A 19,550-nucleotide genomic window follows, 5' to 3' on the forward strand; every position below is an offset into this window, starting at 1 on the left:
ATCCGAGAGTATCGTCGTTATAGTGCCATCTGAAGCCCCCCACAACGGGAATAGAGCCATTATGCAACCGTTTATTGCATAGCCAGAGAGGTGTAGAGTCTGACCGGGAATATCGTCAAGATTCGCAGGAATAACTCTTGCAAAATATTCCTTGACCCGAATTAGGAAAGTATCCAACGGTTCGTTTGAAATTTTAGGCCAAAGGACAATCGTTTAAAAGATTCGAAAGGGAGATACTGTTGTAGTCCGTGTATTTTTGCTCCTTAGGAGAATTGCAACCCTTTAAGTACTCTGCGAAAGCCTCGATCCATTCCTCGAACTCGGTCCCCTGTTTCGAAATAGGCTCTTCGGCGGAAACCATATTTGCTGGAGGATAAATATATCGTTGTGTCGTACCAATGGTGCTACGTGTATCCGTAGTCTATACGCCTAGGCACGAGATTAAGCCTATAAGATCTTGAGACTGAGGCGTAAAATCTTGGAACGATTTATGTTATCCCGCTGAAGATAGAAATATAAATTTAGAGATAATATTCACTGACTGCTACCTCATCGAATAAAGCGAAACAAAAACTTTGTAGGAATAGGCAACAAACCACATGGTTAAACAGTCGATTTCTAGAATTACGCACGATTGCCGCCCGATTTACCAGAAACTTACTACTTTACTTGGTTGGTTCGCCGACTGGTCCGTCTGTGGGCAGGTAGGCTTACGTTCAAGTACCTAGGAATGTCGGTAGACAGATATAGACTAGTAGACTGTTGAACAATCATTCTCCTTGTTTTTATATGCCCAAATACAAGCTGCTAGAGGGGTCGTGCACACCAAAACGATTCAAGACTAGTATCAAATTAGAGAGCTGCAGTGCGCTAATGTTGGAAACTGTCAGAAAATATGTTGTTTTTGCTCGAAGTTTCTATCAAAGCTACTCTCGTGGTGTGTTGTATCGCATTTATCTTGCATGCATCTATGCAATATTGATGCACCGCCAGATCTGCCTAGTTATGTCTAGCTAGAAGTGGGGAAAACCAGGTTCATGTGATGAAGATGGCTTTTTAGAAGGATGTTGGCTTACCTGTTTTGACAAAATGAGTTCTATTGTTGGTTCTAGTGTAGCGGTATGTATTGCTTTCTCCGAAATTATGATTGAAAAAGCTATTGTCTATGTATATATCCCTTGGCCTTGTCATATAGCTGGGAGGTCTGAGTATACGTACGAGACGAAATGTTTCTATCGATATTTATATAAGGATATCGAAGATCTTAGGAGATATCATGTTAATTCATTTGAGGCTATGCACATTTGACCCAACACCATGTCAGAAATCTGGAAACCACTAAAGCCTGTATGAACTTATAGTTATTACTTATACTGTCCTTGCCAAAGCTAAGTCCGGTAGGTTCTAGGGCAACAATGCTCCTGGGACCTGCTGCCACTAACTGACAGCGACGGGAAATATGTAGGACATACGTATATATTATCAAATATATATTGCGGAGTGTATTTGGCAAATAATCCGAGGGTCCTTTTGCTAGCGCTTATAGTATAAGGAGATAAAGCTTAGATCGAAAAACGTGCCAGAAAGCATCTTCTGCCAATCGAATGACAGTCTCCTCCTTTCTAGAATTTTACATGTATATCTTCAAACCCTTCGGCTTGACAAGGAATGACATCGTAGATCCAGACGTGTTTTTCTTTGCTTTTTGTCCTTTGAATTATATTGTGGTGGGACGCGTGTCCAAATACCTACTCGCCTCGGTTTATACGACCGGCTGAGTCTGTCGGGCTGCGGTGGTTTTCTTCCTGTTAGTATTGTCGAATTGAAACTACCTTCGGAGATGTGTTGTTTCTGTGGTGTTTTTCCTTCCGATTCTATCTTTCAAGCTTCATCGCTGTTAGCAGGACTGCCTGGGCTACGCGGATACGAGAGAATGACCGTAACAGGCTTCGAATCATCTCCGGCTGCTGCAGGGGCACCCGTGCCGTTGAAATCCAGTGACCTTGGAGGCGCCAGGAAGGCTTTTTTTCCATGATCAGGGACCCTGGTTTGCTGCATCCCAATGCATCTGATGCAGTCATCCTGGCGACGCATTGGGGCCGGTGCAGAGACTGCAGACGGGCTGGCAGCTGCTTTCCTTCCTCTCAATGCAAATGCAACTTGACGGCCAGCTCCATCGCGACAATTTTATATTTACCTCTGCATGACCGCGAATAAAGATAACGCGACACCCGCTGCAATAACGATATATTATTATCATCACCATCATCATAACTAATAATTTCTAGCAAAGGCCAATTGATCCAAGGCTTTCTGGTTATGATACGATGTGGTGGGGAGGCAGCATCACCCCAGCCGGCTCCTGCAGCGGGGGATCTTCAGCCGACAGGCAAACCGGAATTCTCACCAGGGCTTCCTCTTGTTTCGAATCTCCTCTTTGGCAAAAAGAGACGCACATCTGTGATATTGCGTATCCATCTCGTCGGGATCTTTTTCACACGATCGACAATATCTGACGACCCGTGCCCGTGCCGTTGGTTTCAAAATATTACTCCCTCATGATTCATATATCCATATCATCCGCGACTTCATCCCGTTCACCCTCACCTGGCAGGCCTGGGGGGTTGGTGAGCCTCGGACGACAATGCTTTCATCTGATTGACTTTTATCATATGCATCCTATCGGTCATCCACTACGGTGTCGAGTTCTATGCACGGATCTCTGACAGGAGAGAAGGAGCCATGCATGTCAAAGGCTAAAATGGCCGCCTCTCGTCTAGCAGTTCTCCTTCGAGAACTAGTCTCGTCTATCGGCCGAAGCCTACACAGTACACTGGCTGCTTGAATGCTGCACCTGCGTAGACGATACGCCAGTGCTGCCTGGAGTGAGGCAATTGTCCGTCTTTATGCACAATCCTGCAGAGCCTTGCTGTCCATACAATTGCATTGGACAATTGCGGGCAGACCCTTCACCTCCAGTCGCTGCCATTACATCGTCGGTGCTATTGGGTTTAAAATCTGGGACATCGGTATTTATATACTCGTGTATGTGCATGCACATGGCCTTACATGTGTGTTTGTACGAAACACATCGGGCGGTTCTTTGTTTCTACCCGATTCGTCGCCGTCGTCGTAGGAGCATGTCATGAGGATGGGCGGCGAGAACGAGTGCTAAGAAGCCATCCCTGTCTGCTTTCTCCAAAGTCTCTTTGTGCATGACATGGGATGCCGGCTGCTCACGAGCAAGCGTGAGTGTTCCACGTCGCCCTGAAGACCGTGATTGGCTCTTGCCTATAATAGTGCTACCCAAAACTCCGGTTCCTCCAAAATTTGTCTCTCTTTTTGCATTCTTCCGCTGGGGATCTCACGATATGTTGTCGGCGGACCAATGGTTTGCCTTGCTCTGGTCTGCTAGCCTAATTGTTTTGGTCATCTTCAGCTCACCACCACTGCATTTCTCCTCTCCTACTATTGTCTCGAATCCCTCTCTCAACCTCGCGCATAAGACTCTGCGATCTCGAGAAACCCACCGTAGGGGAACGGATCATAAAACTATCCGCCCAGACAAGCGACAGCTCACCAGCCTTTCCCGTCCGTCGTCTATACTCTTAGGCTAGAGAACTGGCCGTCCCCGTACTCCGTACTCTAAATAACTTCGAAACGCGCTACGCCGAGACACCAATATCTTAGCATCTCGTCAGAAGTACCGTGCCATATCGATACCTCACCTCATCAGTTAGCATCATTATCACCGTCATCTCTCCCACAATGCGTCTATGATCAATCCCTTGGATCTTTCCTCCAATGGAGATCAAGGAGAGCCTGAGAGATCTCACGACCTGTTCGTCGGATCCCCCACCCTCTCCACCACGTGCCAACGGAAGTTCTCTCCTCGAATTGCCCAACTCGAACACTTCGTCACAGGTTTTGTCGGTTCAATGCAGATAGGCTGGTTTACCGAACACACAACCACCATTCTCCTTCCTAGTATAGAGTCCTTCGGCGCGATACCTTTGAATATCCCCTACCTTTTTTTCGAACCTGGGAAACAAAATAGACTTCGGGGCTAGTTTAGGGTTACCATTGGTTCCGGGGCAAGCAATTGGTCGGAATATATCAGCATTGACGACCGCACGCCCTTTGCGTAACCATTCGGGGGGGGGCAGTCGAGCTTTGCCTCATACGTTGGGATTGCTGTGCATTGGAACCTCCAAAAATATACTTTATTTCGTCACGTTTTTCTATCCATCCATGAATTCTTTTTTTCCCTCGCGCCCTCGGAACTAGTTCACCAAGTTAAATAACACGCAGCGGAGGACTCAATTACGTCGGGCGGTCGTGATATCACCGTCGGTATCGGCATCGACATTGATATCGACTTCAACATGACATCCCTCGATCAACCGCAGCGGCAGCCGCCGCCTATCCCCTCGAATAATGCGCAGCCGACCACTACAAGATCGCGACAGGGATCATCTGCAACCGAGAAGTTCTACTATCCAGCTCCACGACGGCGACGGGGTAATTCAACTGCTTCAACAATTATGACGACTACAAATGCCTCGTTACATTCTCACTCGAATACCAACATCCCATTGTCCTATGCTCCCTCGATACAATCCCACGCTTCGACATCTTCTCAGGCTGGCGGGCCAACCCCTGCCGGGCAACATCGTCCATTTCCTTTAACGCCTCCTCGAAGACGGAAGAAAACAGTCACAGAACCACCAGTGGTATTGAATAACGTCGTACACAACATGACTAGCCTGGAACGACTTCGTATGATGACACAATCGCTGAATAATGCTGCTGGGTCGTCGGACTTTGTACCCCCTCCTCCACCATCTTCATCGGGTTCCGTCTATAGCACAGCTCCGTCGTCTAGGAGTGGGAGTGGATACGGGCAGCAGTTTGCCGTAGCAAGCGTTGGGAGTAATGGAATGATGTACCTCAGGTAATCTAAAATTCTCCAACATTTCTATCCCTTCGCATATTTTAAAACCCTTTATTTTCCCGTTGAGAAATTATTTTCCTTTCGCTTGTCCCCCCAATGTTGCGGTATCACAGCAAAGATATCTTGTATTCCATGGTTGCCTGTTTGGTTGGCACCGATGTTGTGTCGATTTCGCAGACCCGGTCCGGCAATCTAACTGTCTGCCCAAAACTGAACAAGGTTCTTGTACAACCGAAATGATATTATTCCAACATGTACAGGCATCCGGGTAGAAAGAAGTCAAGCTAACTGCTGGAGTGCAATTTCTCTGCACAATTCGATCCATTTTACAGACCCGTTAATCGTCAGTTCCAAGACCCTTTCGTCGTCGCACCGGCAACTCCTCCAAAAACCGCAGATCAGAAACAGTCTCTGTCAGAACTCCGAGAAGCACCTGAAGAAGCCCTCCAGAGCCCTGCGATTCCTAACGTCGAGATTACAAACGCCTACCCTCCCGTTCCGCCGATTCCCTTGAGCATAGACACATCCTCGATACATACCCCGAAAACACCCAAAACTGCGTCTCCGCCTGAATCGCCCACTTGGCAGGCGCCGTTAAAAGCGCCGCCGTCTTCGCCTCCCCTACCGAAAGCAACGCAGCATCGGGCTCGCTCGTTGTCTATAGTGGGGGATCATGCGAAAACACCTCAGGATAATTCGGATGGAGTTCCGTCACGGCCTTTAACTGAGAAATTTGAACCTCCTCCTCGTCCGAGAACAGCGGGACCCGTGGAAGTACCGCCAATCCACTTGGACGTGCCGATACCGCGGGGCACCCTCGGCTCAGCCAGCTTTTCGCCTTCAGGAACACCCTTCATACTAGGATCTAGTCTACCGCAGTCTAATCTCACGGAGGGGAGGAAGACAGGCTCGTGGGGAAACATGTACGGCGACTTGAAACTACCATGGCTATCCGTGCACGACAAGAGGAAGCCGCCGCCAACGGCTTCTGGCATATCATCTGCTATCACGACCGCTCTGCCTAGCCCTGTCGCACTGCAGGCTTCCGAACCCATCATGACCGGAGGTCTACATAACATCAGGCCCTCTATATTCGATAATCTCTCCTTCATCCCGCTCTGCGACGACCCGTCGATTGTTCGATACGATGCCCGTACCCGTGACATAACCGCGGCTACACCACCGCGAATCATTGCCCAGATAACGTCGGCTGCATTCCTCGATTATCAGTTCATGTCCGATTTCTTCCTAACATTTCGCGCATTTATGACAACTCACGACTTGGTCTTATACCTTATGGCACGTTTGAAATGGGCGATTGACCGGGGCGACGAAATCGGAAAGGTCGTAAGGGTCAGAACATTCGTCGCGATCCGGCATTGGCTTCTCAACTATTTCGCAGATGACTACGTTCCATCACTAGAACTGCGAGAGAAGTTTGCGGGTTTATTAAACGAGCTGTCGGATGACGTTTTTGCGCGACTTGGGACGGATAAAAGTAACATGAATATCATTGCAGAGCTGAAAAAGTGCTGGAGGAAGGCAGCCGTTCTATATTGGGACGGCATCCCGGGCGGGATAAATGACAATGAAGTACAAATCAATTCTCACATTACGCCAGGTGGGGAAGCAGGGACTCGCGAGGACCCAAGGTCACTCAAGGCAGCGTTTGAACAGGATTGGTCTCGTAGAAAAGGAAAAGGCAGGGCCAGAGATTCTAAAAGCAGTATCAGAAGGCTCCCTGCCAGCTCTACGTTTACGTCAGGTGCAACTCAAAGGCTTATTCGGGATATCATAAACGCTGCACCCGCTGCACGCCCTCTACCACGGCCAACACTAGCAAGGGCTCAAGATTCCAGCAGGATTATGCATTCGAAGCCGAGGCCACGGCCGGTTAGCGACAGTAGCAGTCTCTATGCCTACAGTAGCTTGAACAGTACTACCGCAGCTGCCTTCCGTCCCGGCTCTCCCTCGAAAGGTTGGAAGCCTCTTCTACACTCTGGACATAGAAAAATAGACAAGCAGTCATCGCACAAACGGAGTGGCTCTTATAACGAAACTTCTCGTCAAAACTGGAACCCACCGAATCCCGCTGCCTTCCGACAGGCAGTGTCTCCTTACACTTCATACCCTAATGCTGGCGATTTAGTTCGTGGAAACTTGAAGCCCCCAACAACGGCTGTTGTGGAGCTATTAGCCCCTTCGACCCCTAACGACAAGATGAGTGTAGACCTCAAGATGAACGGGAAATCGAAGCACGGCCAACGGAAGGGTGGGTTATCTGGACCAAGTGTAAAACGGCTCTTCGTAAACGTGAAACGAGCATTCAGCGGGCGGGCAGCTCCACCCAACGATAAGAATACTCCACCGCTTCCGACACATCGCCGAGGGCCTTCGGAAGCCCTAGCGAAATACGTCGTAGAGAAGGGAAGAAATGTCACGTTGACAGGGATCCTTAGCCGGACGGAATCACTTGCCTCGGAGTCTCCCAGCGCATCAGCTAGGATAGATCTTCTTGGTGCCGGCGTGGTAGAGGCTTTCCATAATGCACTACAGGAAGAGATTAGACTTAGCAACATGACGCCGCTCGGAAGACCTGGGGATGTCAACGCTAGCAAGCTTACTCTCACCATTGGAAAGGCTCTGACAACAATGCAGGAAACCCCAAGTCCTAATGAATCCAAGGGCAAAGGCCGGGAAATAGAGCCTATGGACCCTTCTTCGATCAGCGAGGAGGGAGATATGGACGGGGCTACAACACCAAAAGCGAAATCGAAAGGATTTTTCTCCAGGAGTAAGAGCTCGAGCTCGAGTACAGAGGACGGCAAATACTTGAAGAAAACGAAGAGCCAGCACAGCAAATCTCCTTCCGAAGATTGGAACAACAATGGGGTTGTTACACCGTCACCATCGAACTCATCGGAAATCGGGAGAAACAGTACGTTTTCGTATATGACACTTTCGAATGATCCACCTATGGCATATCAACCAAGTCATGTTCACCAATCCTCAATGGATAGTTATGACTCTGCAGCTACGGGAAAGTTTGTGCCAAGAAACTTCTCACGAGGCCTATTTCGAAGTGCAATTTCGAGTGAAATTCCTAAAGACGAACACCATATCGAAGATGAATCTGTTCTCAGCTCGCCGAATCCACAGTCTGTTGGTTCACCATTTACTCGGCCACCAAATCGCATGCTAAGGCGGAGACCAGGCGGTGGCGACCTCAAAGGTGCTGAAAGTATTGGGGACTTAGGCGGACATGCTCGACAACAGTCAGGAGCGACATTAGAGACGATTGAGACGTTCTCGGATTCGACAATGTCCATCTGGCAGAAGCATCCAGAGACGGAAATGTACTCACAGCCGAACGCTCCACACGCTGGAATTTTGTCACTTGGGGCTATGACCATGAAACCTGCGCCGAAGCCTGTGAGCCCAGATCACTACGATGATGATGGAGATGATCACGGCAGGGGAGAAGGAGAGTATGGCGAAGAGGATGATGACGATGACGATGACAATGACGATGATGGGAGTGAAGAGGTGACACGAGAAAATACGTTTGAGGCTGGGGTGCTCAAGTTAGCGGAAATGTCTGATACTATGAGTGATGACGGCGGCGTTGAAGTCGCTTTGGCCAAACTAGAAGGGACGTACAATCGGAAGCAGCTTGCGCGGGCACTGTCAATACACAGAGAACGGGAAGCCGCAGCCGCAGCTGCAGCTGCACTGGCTCTCGCAGAGGCATCCTTCGAAGACGCTCCATTCTCACCGCTATTCTTAGAGGCACCATTCGTTCAAATCCAAGAGCAAGAAATTGGATCAGAGACAGAATCCGAATCCGAATCCGAACGTCCAAATACGCTAGCGCCACCGGAAAGGAAGAAGCAACGGAAGAGACAAATCATCGATAACGACACTTTCACGCCGCTGCAAAGCTCTGGTGCTAATGGTCTAGGTATCAACGAGGATAGAAATTCCGGGTTTCCATTTGGTTTCGAGCCGAAAACCCAATCCTTCTTGATGCTAGACCCTGAGCCGAAGACGCAATCGTTCCTCCTCCCCGACTCAGACCCGGAGGATGAAGATGATGATGATGAAGACGAAGAAGAGGAGGACGATGATGAAGATGATGATGACTTCGACGACGATGAAGAAAATGAGGAAGATGAAGATGACGATGATGACGACATGACGGACAAGGCTGATACCCCTCCTGCCCGTATAATGTTCACAGGGTCGCATATGATGCCCATTCCTGATACCATTGATGATCATCAAACTATCAGCCTGTCTGAAATCCAACGGGAACTCGAAGACTTCCCTGGTCCATCGGGACCAAGGATCAAGGTCTCAGCAGTCGAACTTGATCCTGACAATATGAGTGATCTCTCGTCAGAAATATCGATCGACCCAACTCATCACTTACCCCCGCGTCCCATCAGCATCTCGTCAACCGTGCTTCCAGGGCTTGGGCCATCCGTAATGCTTGCGGAAGCTGGTGTCCCTGCGCACCCTATGCGTCATCCTCCAAGTCCGCCTCTTACTCTTGATAGGGGAGTTACAAAATCCCCAGAACTTGAGCTCCCAACAGTGGATATGTCTACAATAATCCCGCCTGAAAGCAAAGTTGATCCACTTGCCATCAAGTATAAGCCAAACAAACTTCGTAAGGCGGTGGAGTCTGGGGTTCACGCGACCTCTATACACCTTCCTTTCATTCTCGCATACGATTCTGAGCTCCTTGCGAAGCAGTTTACCTTGATTGAAAAAGATGCACTTACCGAAATTGATTGGAAGGAGCTTGTGGAGCTACGATGGAAACCTACGAGTAAACCGTTTAGAGATTGGGTCGAGTTCCTTAAGAATAATGACGTCCGAGGGGTGGAGATTGTGGTTGCCAGGTTTAACCTCGTAAGTTTACACTCTCATCGAATTTTTTAAGAAATTACTAACAAATGATGTTCTCACAGATGGTAAGCTGGGCCACTTCGGAAATCGTCATGACTCGGGACATTTATGAGCGATCTCGCTGTATCACAAAGTATATTCACATCGCGGCACACGCCCGTCGTCTTCAGAATTTCGCGACTACTTATCAACTCGTCATCGCCCTCCTAAGCGCTGATGTCGCCCGTCTCAAAAAGACATGGAGTCTTGTTGCAGAAGCAGATAGAGCAACATTCCGAGAACTCGAGGCTCTCGTACAACCAAACATGAATTATCACAACCTTCGCCGCGAAATGGACCTCGTCACCGGCGAATCCGGGTGTATCCCCTTCGTCGGCCTTTTCACCCACGATCTCATCCACACTGCAACAATGACCTCACAGGTAGCGGGCACTCCCAACGGGCCAGCTTTGGTAAATTGGACAAAGTATAAGAGAACAGCACAGATTGTCAAGAAGTTATTAAGACTTGTTGATGCGAGTGCGAAATATAACTTTGCGCCTGTCGATGGAGTTTGCGAGCGCTGCTTGTGGATGGCAACGTTGACGAAGGATGAGATTTCAACTTTGAGTTTAGAGATCGAGCCGCCCAGTGAGTGTAAGTAATTGGTATTTTTCATATGTCTATTAGCGATATCTACATTTCCTTGGTTTTATTTCCTTTTCCCTTGCCTTTTTTGTTTCTTTTTGCAATTCTTACTATTACGATTCGATTGGGATGGGTAGGAATTTTGTCTGGTCTACAAAAGGGAGGTATATGAAGGCGGTTTTTGTCCCTAACAAACTTGTAATGGTCTGCTTTTTCCCTAAAGACATACTCCCACATAACTATTTTTTGTAAGCTTTTCCCTTGCTTTTTTATTTTTCATTATTCGTTTTTTATCATCGCCAAGATACCCCCTTAGCCCTGTCTTTTCCATTTGTTAGAACTAACTCCCCAAACCTTTCGGGGAGGGTTCCACCAACCTCAGCGCAGACTTTTTTTTGTCTTTGAAGCAAAAAGCACTCATTTGATATTTCCTCATCATAGCCGTCATTATAATCATTACCACCACTAGCATATACTGCTGTTCCCCTTTCCTTTCCTGAATAGTTCCTCATGCTTATAATACAGCCATCTTTTCCATGCACTACATCTGTCATCTATTCCGACGCCTTTTCTGTTGCTCACAAAACCATTTCATACTTTTTTTCTTATATATCGAGTGGAATTAGCGGGCGTTTATTATGTATATTTTACCGGATCTATCAAATTTGTCCTATCTTTATTTTATTTTTTGATCTTGAGACCTCTGCTTCTTCCTTTGCGGGGTAGATTGCATGGTTATCTAGAATCCTTAAGATTTAATCAGAACGATCCATAACGAACGACCTTAACATTGTTTCGCCAACAAAAATAAGGAAAGAAAGGGAAAGAAAGAAAGAAAGAAAGGTCTATAACATAAGAAAGGCTAACAATACGACTATACCCTCCCACCCATCCATCTCTCCCCAACTTTTAGCCCTTTTTGTTATAAAAAGGAAACTAGGCCGCCTCTTTAACAGTCTTAATCCTCCCTTCAACCCTAGGTCTAATCCCTTTACACCAATTCAACCCATGATGATCCCATCTACCCCCCAATTCATCTTTACTGCTTTCCTCGGTATCACCTTTCAACCCCCTTCCCAACGCCAACCGTCCCCACTTCCTGCCAGCTTTCCTCTTTAGATTATCCAAAATCTTCTGCGTCGCTTCATCGACGACCGGTGAAACAGGGTTTTCACCGTCCTGTTCCTCGTTATTCTGGGAGAGTGGTTCGTCTTCTAGCATTCCCTTTTCTTTATGTCTTGCTTGTAATCTTTGGAATCTTTGGGATGTACAAGTCGAATGATGGAGCATTGGTGGTCGTCTTCCAATTTGTTGGGTTTCGGGGTGTTCGATGAAAGCTTCTGCGATGGAATCTTCAGAAGAACTGGCGGAGGCTGCATCGTTGATAGCTTGGCCCGTTGATGTTTCCGGAGTGGGGTTGATTGCATCAGAAGTTCGTGGGTGGGTAGACCAGCTACCTAGGATTTTAAGGGATAGGAAGTATTGGCGGAGTAGAGTAGACATGAGAAGGCCGGATTCGGAGCTTACGATAACCTCGCAGTCGGTCATCATTTCGTTACCTTCTTTGCCGCGTTGCATATAGTCTCGTGCTGAAACGTTTAACCGTCAGATATATATATCCCATTTCTTGCCTCTTCAGGCATTTGGGAGTAGACTTACTAGCCATGGTATACAGTTTATCCTTAACAAGCGGTTCATAATGCTTGGGATCCTGCGCACAGCCCATGCTCACGCTTACCACCCGTTTAAACGGCTCCGCATCAGGATCATACACAATCCTCATCCCGGATACTTGCGGGAACCTCCCCTCCAACGCCGGGACTTTACAAAACGCATTTTCGAGCACAGCAATAATCTTCTCCCCGGAGATTTTGATAACCACACAGGGATCCTGGAAGGGGAAGCAATCAAGAATGTCCTTGATACGGATTAATCCCGGTTCGTAGATTACATCCCCACGGATTGTTCCAGATGCCATGAGTGCGCAGTCGGTATTGTAAAAGTAACGCATGACGTCGCAGGAGAAGTTTCCAATGTTGGATTCTTGGGTGCGGACGACGGTGAAGCGGGAGTCGAGGGGCACGCAGGTTATGCCGATGGGTTTTTCCATTTTGGCTTTGAGGGCACCTGTTAGATCGTTGACGATTTTGGCGGCGTCTTCGTCTTCTTTGATATCACTGGTGATGTCACGTTTGAGGACGTCGAAGTCCCAGCCTTTGCCGGTGGGTCTGCGGCGGGCAGTGAGGTATGATAGCTGTAATATTGTTAGAATATAGTGTCACCGCAAACAAAGAGTTTTTCGTAATCCGTACATTTTTGAAGTCCGTTCCACTTCGTAGGATAGTAACTCCATTCACTATCTCATGCGCATAATGGTGGTCATGACCTCCCAGTATCTATAATCCATAAGCATCATATCTCAAAATTCAAGATTATAGAAGAAAACTCACAATATCAACCAACCCTTCCGGCATCTCCTTCGCCAGCTTGATATCATTCGGCTCTCTCGCATGAGAAACACAAATCACCATCTCCGCGCCTTCCTCTCGCAACTTAGGCACCAACTCCTTCGCTACAGTCGCAGCATCACGCCACTCCACATCAGGGGGTATACTGTTCACAGTAGCGATCCACTCTTCCTCGACAAGACCAATAACTCCGATCTTGATCCCGTCGGTGGTGGTGAGCATAGTAGTGGGTTTGCAGTCACCGATGGGTTTTCCATCGAGATAAAGGTTTGCGGTTAACCATGGGAAGTCGCTATTCGCAAATATATCAAAACAAAGCTTCCAGCCGTCAATTTTGAGACGTAAATAATGCATACCATAGTTTCCCGAGGTGTGCAAAGTTCTCTACTCATACTATCAATGAATATTCGCCCACAGCGAGAGATCAGGAGACCATACCAGGAGAATAATCAAAGTCATGGTTCCCGGCACAGGCGGCATCAATTCCAATCGCATTCAAAATCGGCGGCATATGTTTTCCTGTCCATCATCTCCACAATTAACATCTCCTCCTACAGCTAAAGTGAAATATGACGTAGCTTAGAGGGAAAACCTTATATTTACCTTTTGTCACCGTGCTCTCCAACGAAGGATTATACGCATCCCCGGAGAAGAAAACTAGCAAGCCGGGCAGGTCTTTGAATTCCTCTGCACGACGGTAGTGCTTTACCAAGCTGATAAATCTGGCCGCACCACCGACCGGTTCTCGTGAACTTCAATTTCACCCATGAAAACATTAGTTTCATGCGTGGTAAAAGGTTGGAAATAGTGTGTTGTTTTTACCTAGCTCCAATATTGTAGACGTCGTTGAAGTGGATGAGCCGGACGTCTGGCGGGGTATCTCGCCCGGCGGAATAGATTACTTCGCCCATTGTTGTATGGCCTTCGGCGGGTTGGGAAAGAAGGTAAACAATGGGGTTTAAGAATGAAATCCGTGACAGTGGGATATGAGAATTAGAGATATATCGATACTCGAGTTAGCCAAGAGAGTGCGGCCGGCAGATGACATTTGACAGTTTGCTGATTGGGGAAAACGCCGCCGGGCTGGATGGGCTTAAATAGATCATTTCGGTTCCGCTTCCCCCCGCGCAATTTAGAATTAGAAAAAATACAAGAAGTATACTTTTGAAGCTACCGGAATAATATTACGATGCACAAGAGGAATTTGGTATGCCTGGTGTTTCTATAAAATCTCATATGCTGTCATTATTTGAGCTATAGCCGCCTAGTACGGGGCTATCTCATATGCCACAGCTGTGTACGCTTCTTATTCTTCCCGACAACTTCCCATCCGACTTGGATCTCCAATTCTCTCGAATTGTCTGCCGACTTCCTGTATGTGATCTCTCCTGTTACCTTCTGGCCGGTATGCAATAGTCCTGCGCCATCCTGTACCATAAGAACTCCCTGCCTCCAATGTGTCTCCTTCCCTCCCGGTCCGGTTGTAAAAGCCACTCCCTCTCCAGTCCACTTCTCAGCCCTTGCGTTCTCCCCGATAATACTATTCCTCGAAGTAGCAAAGTAGTTATCAAAGTACACAACAAAGCCATCCAAGCTCTCTACATTTTCGGAAATCTCCAACTCAAACGACTTTGTAAATACCAATTCCCCAGTCTTGATGGTATGCAACGGTAGGTTTAGGAATACGGCTGGTTCGGAAACAAGGCTAGTAGGCTTCAGGTGTGCGATGACGACATCTTCTCTAATACGCTCTTTCATGGCAGACATGCGAAAGCCGTAGACGTTGTTCCAGAAGTGAACGCTGTCGTTCATGTAGTCGCTGTCGTGCATGGCTGCGACGAGAAGACGACATTCGGAAGGAACCATAAGGCCGTCCGGAGCGAGGTATTTGTCGCGGGCGTAGAGAACAGAATCCAACATTGCTTCGTAAAGGAGACAGTACCCCTGGTCTAGTCAGTACCATGTAAACTCGGACAGATCATGGGGATGCCTACCATCCACTCGGAAACAATGATATCGACCTGCTTAACGGGTAAGGTAATCTCCTCTACCTTTCCACGGATACATCTAAGCTATCGTCAGTATACAGTTTGAAATACCCTCGACCACAGAGATACGAACGTAATAATCCCATCCAATCCATTCTCGAAAATGTTCTCCCTGGCCTTTTCGATGATATTCGAATTATCGACCGCAAAGACTTTCTTCGCACCGGCCTTCGCGCAGAACATGGACAATATCTACCAACCCGTCAGTATAGCCAACCTCCCTCCTCAAACCAAGAGATGAAAAACTCACACCGGTCCCGCACCCAACATCCAATACCGTCTTTCCCTCAAATACGTACTTATTATCGTAGATGAAATCCCTATAAGCCTCCGTTCTTGTGGTATCCTTCAACATAGTCTCATGAATATCATTCCCAGAGTAAGAATTAAAGTAATGCGTATCATCATCCCTTTTACCCTCCGGATGAGCCTCGGGCTTTTTGTAAACAACATTGCTCTCTTCCACCCGCTTGAGGTAATCTTCTGCAACAGCGCTTTTGTACTTGGCGAAGTTTGTCTCGAGTTCTTGAAGTTGCTGTGTAAGATTTTGGATCAATGCAGCGGTGGCAGCGGGGTCGCTGACGTCAACTTTAAGAGGAGCAGTGGTGTCAACTGTTACCCCGCCGTCTTCTTCGCCGTCGTCGTCGATTTCGAAGAGTAAGGGATCATTCTCAAGGACCGGGATGAGATTATCTTCGGAGGCGAAGGATTCTTTGGTAATGGACTTGATATCTGTGGTTGGGTTTTTACGGATGAAGTTGATGAGTTTGATCTTGCCGTAGAAGTCGAGGTCTGTATTCCCATAAATTTAGTAATTAATAACCAGAAAAGTGGCATTTTTCAAGTGGTAAAGCCTTACTTAGTTTCTTGCTAGTAGCGTGCCAATCGAAGCCGTGCTCCTTAATGCAATGCGCCCAAACATCGGCCACCCCACCGTCGAATTTGAGGTCGCAGAGCACACACTGTATCGGCGTCGTTTCATCTTGGTCATCGAGTTCGTTTTGGTCCTCCCAGCCCGAAGAACCAGAGTCGGATTCAGCATCACCGCTTTCAGATGAAGGCGGCGACCTACGGATAACAGGTGCCTTTGTCGACATTTTGTGTTACTCCCCTTCTTTCTTCCTTAGAAATTTGAAATAGTTTACCGAAGGTTGCAAAGTTGCAATGGACAAACTAAAACTCTGCTAGCTTTGAATAAGTTTCCCCAGAAAGTTAGCAGCAGCGGGTGGGGCCTTTTTCGGCTAGTTAAAACTCGCAGCAAGATTTCTTGCATGGGGAGGTTAACAATTGGTCAAAGCTCTGTGCGGCCGTGTGACGGCATTTGCGGCACCTGAACAGGGACAAGGGACTGCCGTATCCCAACATTTTCAACACGATTTGGAGATTCAAAGAGGATTGGATAAGGGTGGATTATTGCTTCCTTGAGGGTGCAGTCTAGTTACATGGATAGCGAGACTATCTGTCCTAAAAGAAATGGGATTCTGGAAGGTAAAGAAGTGAGTCCAGAAACCATCGCCAGGTCAGATGTAAAAGGAACCAAGTCGTCCGTCCAGGCCTGGGTTGCAGAATAAACACTGATGAGAAACATCCAACGTAGCCTCTTGATCCCGGATGAGTGGATCCAGAAACCACCGCCATGAGGCAAATGAAGGTAATGCTGCTGGTGGCCGTACCAAGTTGACCGACCGGAGGGTGCTTGGAGTTCAGGCCAGAGGTGGAAATGCGATCTTTGTAGATTGGAGGGAGGTTGGTTGTTTACGGGAAAGAAATTGTGGGATTCGAAGATAAACTGAATTGGTTCCCTAACACGCATGAGTCTGCCATGGCGGCCGGCTCTCCTAAATCAAATATTTGGTGGGCCATTTCCCATCCTATTTCTAAAATGCATGCATTCAATCAATAAACAGAAAGTGAATAATCATAAATTCTGCCTCGAAGTCCCTCATCGCTTCGGCTCGCCTCTCTTCCTTCGCCTCCATGGTCCTCCTTCCCTTCTTCGGCATTCTTCATAAACTCGTCAACATTTTCCTTAAACTTCCTTTCCCTCTCCCCCTCAACCTCTGCTTGTAGCTGTCTCTGCTTCATCATCTTGAGAACCCTCTCGCGGAATTCTCCCTTGTACTTCTTGCTTTTCTTTTCGCGTGCTTTGAATTTCTTTGTTCCTTCCTTTGGGGAGGTTTACGGTCGGTAGGGTATATGAAAGAGAGTTCGAGGGTAGCTGCGATGGCGTTAGGAAGACGGGTTACATATGATAGAACTTACGCGACTGGCTGATGGTACTTTGGTAAACGCGAGTGGGATTTGTCTTTCTTTGGAGGTCTATTTTGAAATATTGTTCGGATGACCGAGATGCTTCGTTCTTAAGACCAGGAGTACGGTATTGGTAAGAGGGCGAAGGTTGAGAGGAAGAGCCTCCAGACTAGCACAAGATATCTAAATAGATCGATACAACAAACGTCTGCGATGTTTTTACGAAGGCCATCTACTAAAATAGATATATATATATGATACAAGACGAAGCGTTCAGCCAAATTAATGCACCGATATCCCAGTATAAAAAAACGCCCTGTCTAATCCTACAAATGATCCAACCAAATATAACGCAAACTCCCGCCCTATCAAACCCCGCCTTCAATCTACACCTTATCGACCATACTAAACACCCAATATCCCACAAAGCACACCCCCACCGCTCCAGCACTCATAACATTCCTCCAAAAGTCGCTCTCACGATCCTTATGTACCCTCGCCGGACCCTCCCACGTCCTCTGCTCTCCAACAACCGTATCCCTCTCCTCCTGCGTCTTTTCGTGATAACCACCGGTCATGGCATCCTTCCACTCCTGTTCGGTAATATTATACCCCGCAGCTCTCGCCAAAGCCAACAGATCCTCATCAAGAATCATGCCATCCCCATCGACCTCAACATTCTGTACATTCCCCAAAAAGTCGGTAATGAGTACCTCCGAAAGATCCCTTCTGAACAAATCCGTCCTAATCCCGGGAGTACTCGCGATCTTAACCGGGTCGTACGAACTAAACAAATCCGCAAGCGTATGCTTCGAACTCGCATTTTTAACATGGGTTTCCAGATATTCCAAGTTAAAATACGTGTACCGATCAATAACCGCCACACCAACATCATTATCCGCATGATGCGAATAACTACTCTGATCCAACTCCGATGATCCAGTAGCCAGGATATTTGGACTATAAAACTTCGAATACATGGTATTCGCCTGACAGGTATCGATCATAAATAACATTTCATTATACCGTTTCTTCTCAAACATCTGCTGGAACGCATCGGCGATATCAAACGCGGATATCTCTTCCGCATCTTGGAATTTAAGGAATTCGTTCCCACCGTGGCCGGTCATGTAGATGAAGATGTTACTTCGGTCGTCGGTCAATAGTCGTTTGCTACGTGGTGTGTCGGGTGGTACACGATCCGTGAGGAGACGGATAAAGTTCTCGACTGTGACTTCGTAGCCACGGTAGTCGACTTCAATGTTATCGCCGTAGAGGTCGATTGCGCGATCTGCATTGTTGTAGACGGTGCCTGGGAAGGTGTTTCGAGGGTTACAGGCAACGTCGTCGGAGAGCATGAGAATGATCTGGGAGTCTGGGATGCCTAGGCGTTTGACGGTACGGTACATGGAGAGGACGTTGGCGAGGTGGCGGTAGTTGAACCAGAAGCGCGAGGTAGAGACGAGGACAGCCCAGTTGGAGGTGTGCTGCGATTGCGCAAGGCATGCCGAGGGGAGGAGGGAGAGCAGCGCGAGGCTGCCCAAGGTTGGTAGCTTCATCTTGTTTGTTTCGTGGTTGTAATTGTGTGTAAATGGTTGATAGTTGATGTGGATGGAATTGTCGAGACACAGGGTGAAGTCAAGCAGAGTCCAAGACCATCAGGGGGGTCTGCTTGATAAGCAGCATTCGTGGCAACACATTTGGCCGACAAAATACCACACCTAACAACTCTGAAGGGTAGGACTTCCCCTAGGAATCTCCACTTCTGGGATCAGTATCTATAGATTGTATTTACATTCTACGTTATCCAGTAATGATCAAGTAGCACTAGAACTGGTCTCGTGGGTACCAAAACGTCAATAATACAAATAAAAACAAAAAACATTGTGTGTGTGTGTGTGTGTGTGATCACGTGACACACCGTATATGACAAATCTCGGACCCAACGCAAAATCACTTGGTGAACCTCCAAACATAACATCACACACCCTCCGATGCAATGCCAGGCAGCAAAATCCGCCCCGTCGACCGACTAGCCCAAGCTGTCGCCAAATGCGGTGCAGAGGTACTTCTTTCCCAATATTTATTGCTAGCGTATGCGTCTAGAGGGGAGTACCGCGGAGCTAATCGACCACGCACACTAGTCCACAGCATACGGAAAATGCATCGTCAAAGACTTCAACAACGTCTACAAGGACAAGTGTCTTGCTGAGTTCCAGGTTCTCCAGGCTTGCGTTGTGGTATATCCCCTTTTCCAAGGTCCCGAAAAGAACTACTCTTTACTTACGA

The 19,550-nt window shown here is 47.6% G+C and overlaps 4 protein-coding genes across 4 annotated transcripts; 1 reads left to right on the forward strand and 3 right to left on the reverse strand.

Annotated features, from left to right (window-relative positions):
- Window positions 1-4,385: 4,385 nt before the first annotated feature.
- DFL_003513 (uncharacterized protein) lies at window positions 4,386-10,512 on the forward strand (the record flags this gene model as incomplete). Its single annotated transcript, XM_067632460.1, has 3 exons — window positions 4,386-4,954; window positions 5,287-9,871; window positions 9,931-10,512. The coding sequence occupies 3 exons, from the start codon at window positions 4,386-4,388 to the stop codon at window positions 10,510-10,512; spliced, it is 5,736 nt and encodes a 1,911-aa protein (XP_067490726.1).
- Window positions 10,513-11,431: 919 nt separating this feature from the next.
- DFL_003514 (uncharacterized protein) lies at window positions 11,432-13,874 on the reverse strand (the record flags this gene model as incomplete). Its single annotated transcript, XM_067632461.1, has 8 exons — window positions 11,432-12,084; window positions 12,155-12,749; window positions 12,808-12,891; window positions 12,946-13,255; window positions 13,320-13,347; window positions 13,402-13,482; window positions 13,567-13,715; window positions 13,786-13,874. The coding sequence occupies 8 exons, from the start codon at window positions 13,872-13,874 to the stop codon at window positions 11,432-11,434; spliced, it is 1,989 nt and encodes a 662-aa protein (XP_067490727.1).
- A 364-nt stretch (window positions 13,875-14,238) lies between these two features.
- Window positions 14,239-16,108, reverse strand: DFL_003515 (uncharacterized protein; the record flags this gene model as incomplete). Its single annotated transcript, XM_067632462.1, has 5 exons — window positions 14,239-14,907; window positions 14,958-15,030; window positions 15,085-15,203; window positions 15,262-15,803; window positions 15,871-16,108. The coding sequence occupies 5 exons, from the start codon at window positions 16,106-16,108 to the stop codon at window positions 14,239-14,241; spliced, it is 1,641 nt and encodes a 546-aa protein (XP_067490728.1).
- Window positions 16,109-17,647: 1,539 nt separating this feature from the next.
- DFL_003516 (uncharacterized protein) lies at window positions 17,648-18,820 on the reverse strand (the record flags this gene model as incomplete). Its single annotated transcript, XM_067632463.1, has 1 exon — window positions 17,648-18,820. The coding sequence occupies one exon, from the start codon at window positions 18,818-18,820 to the stop codon at window positions 17,648-17,650; it is 1,173 nt and encodes a 390-aa protein (XP_067490729.1).
- Window positions 18,821-19,550: the final 730 nt, after the last annotated feature.

Source organism: Arthrobotrys flagrans (genome assembly GCF_004000055.1).
Source record: "Arthrobotrys flagrans strain CBS H-5679 chromosome Unknown unitig_0, whole genome shotgun sequence".
NCBI classification, from domain to species: domain Eukaryota; kingdom Fungi; phylum Ascomycota; class Orbiliomycetes; order Orbiliales; family Orbiliaceae; genus Arthrobotrys; species Arthrobotrys flagrans.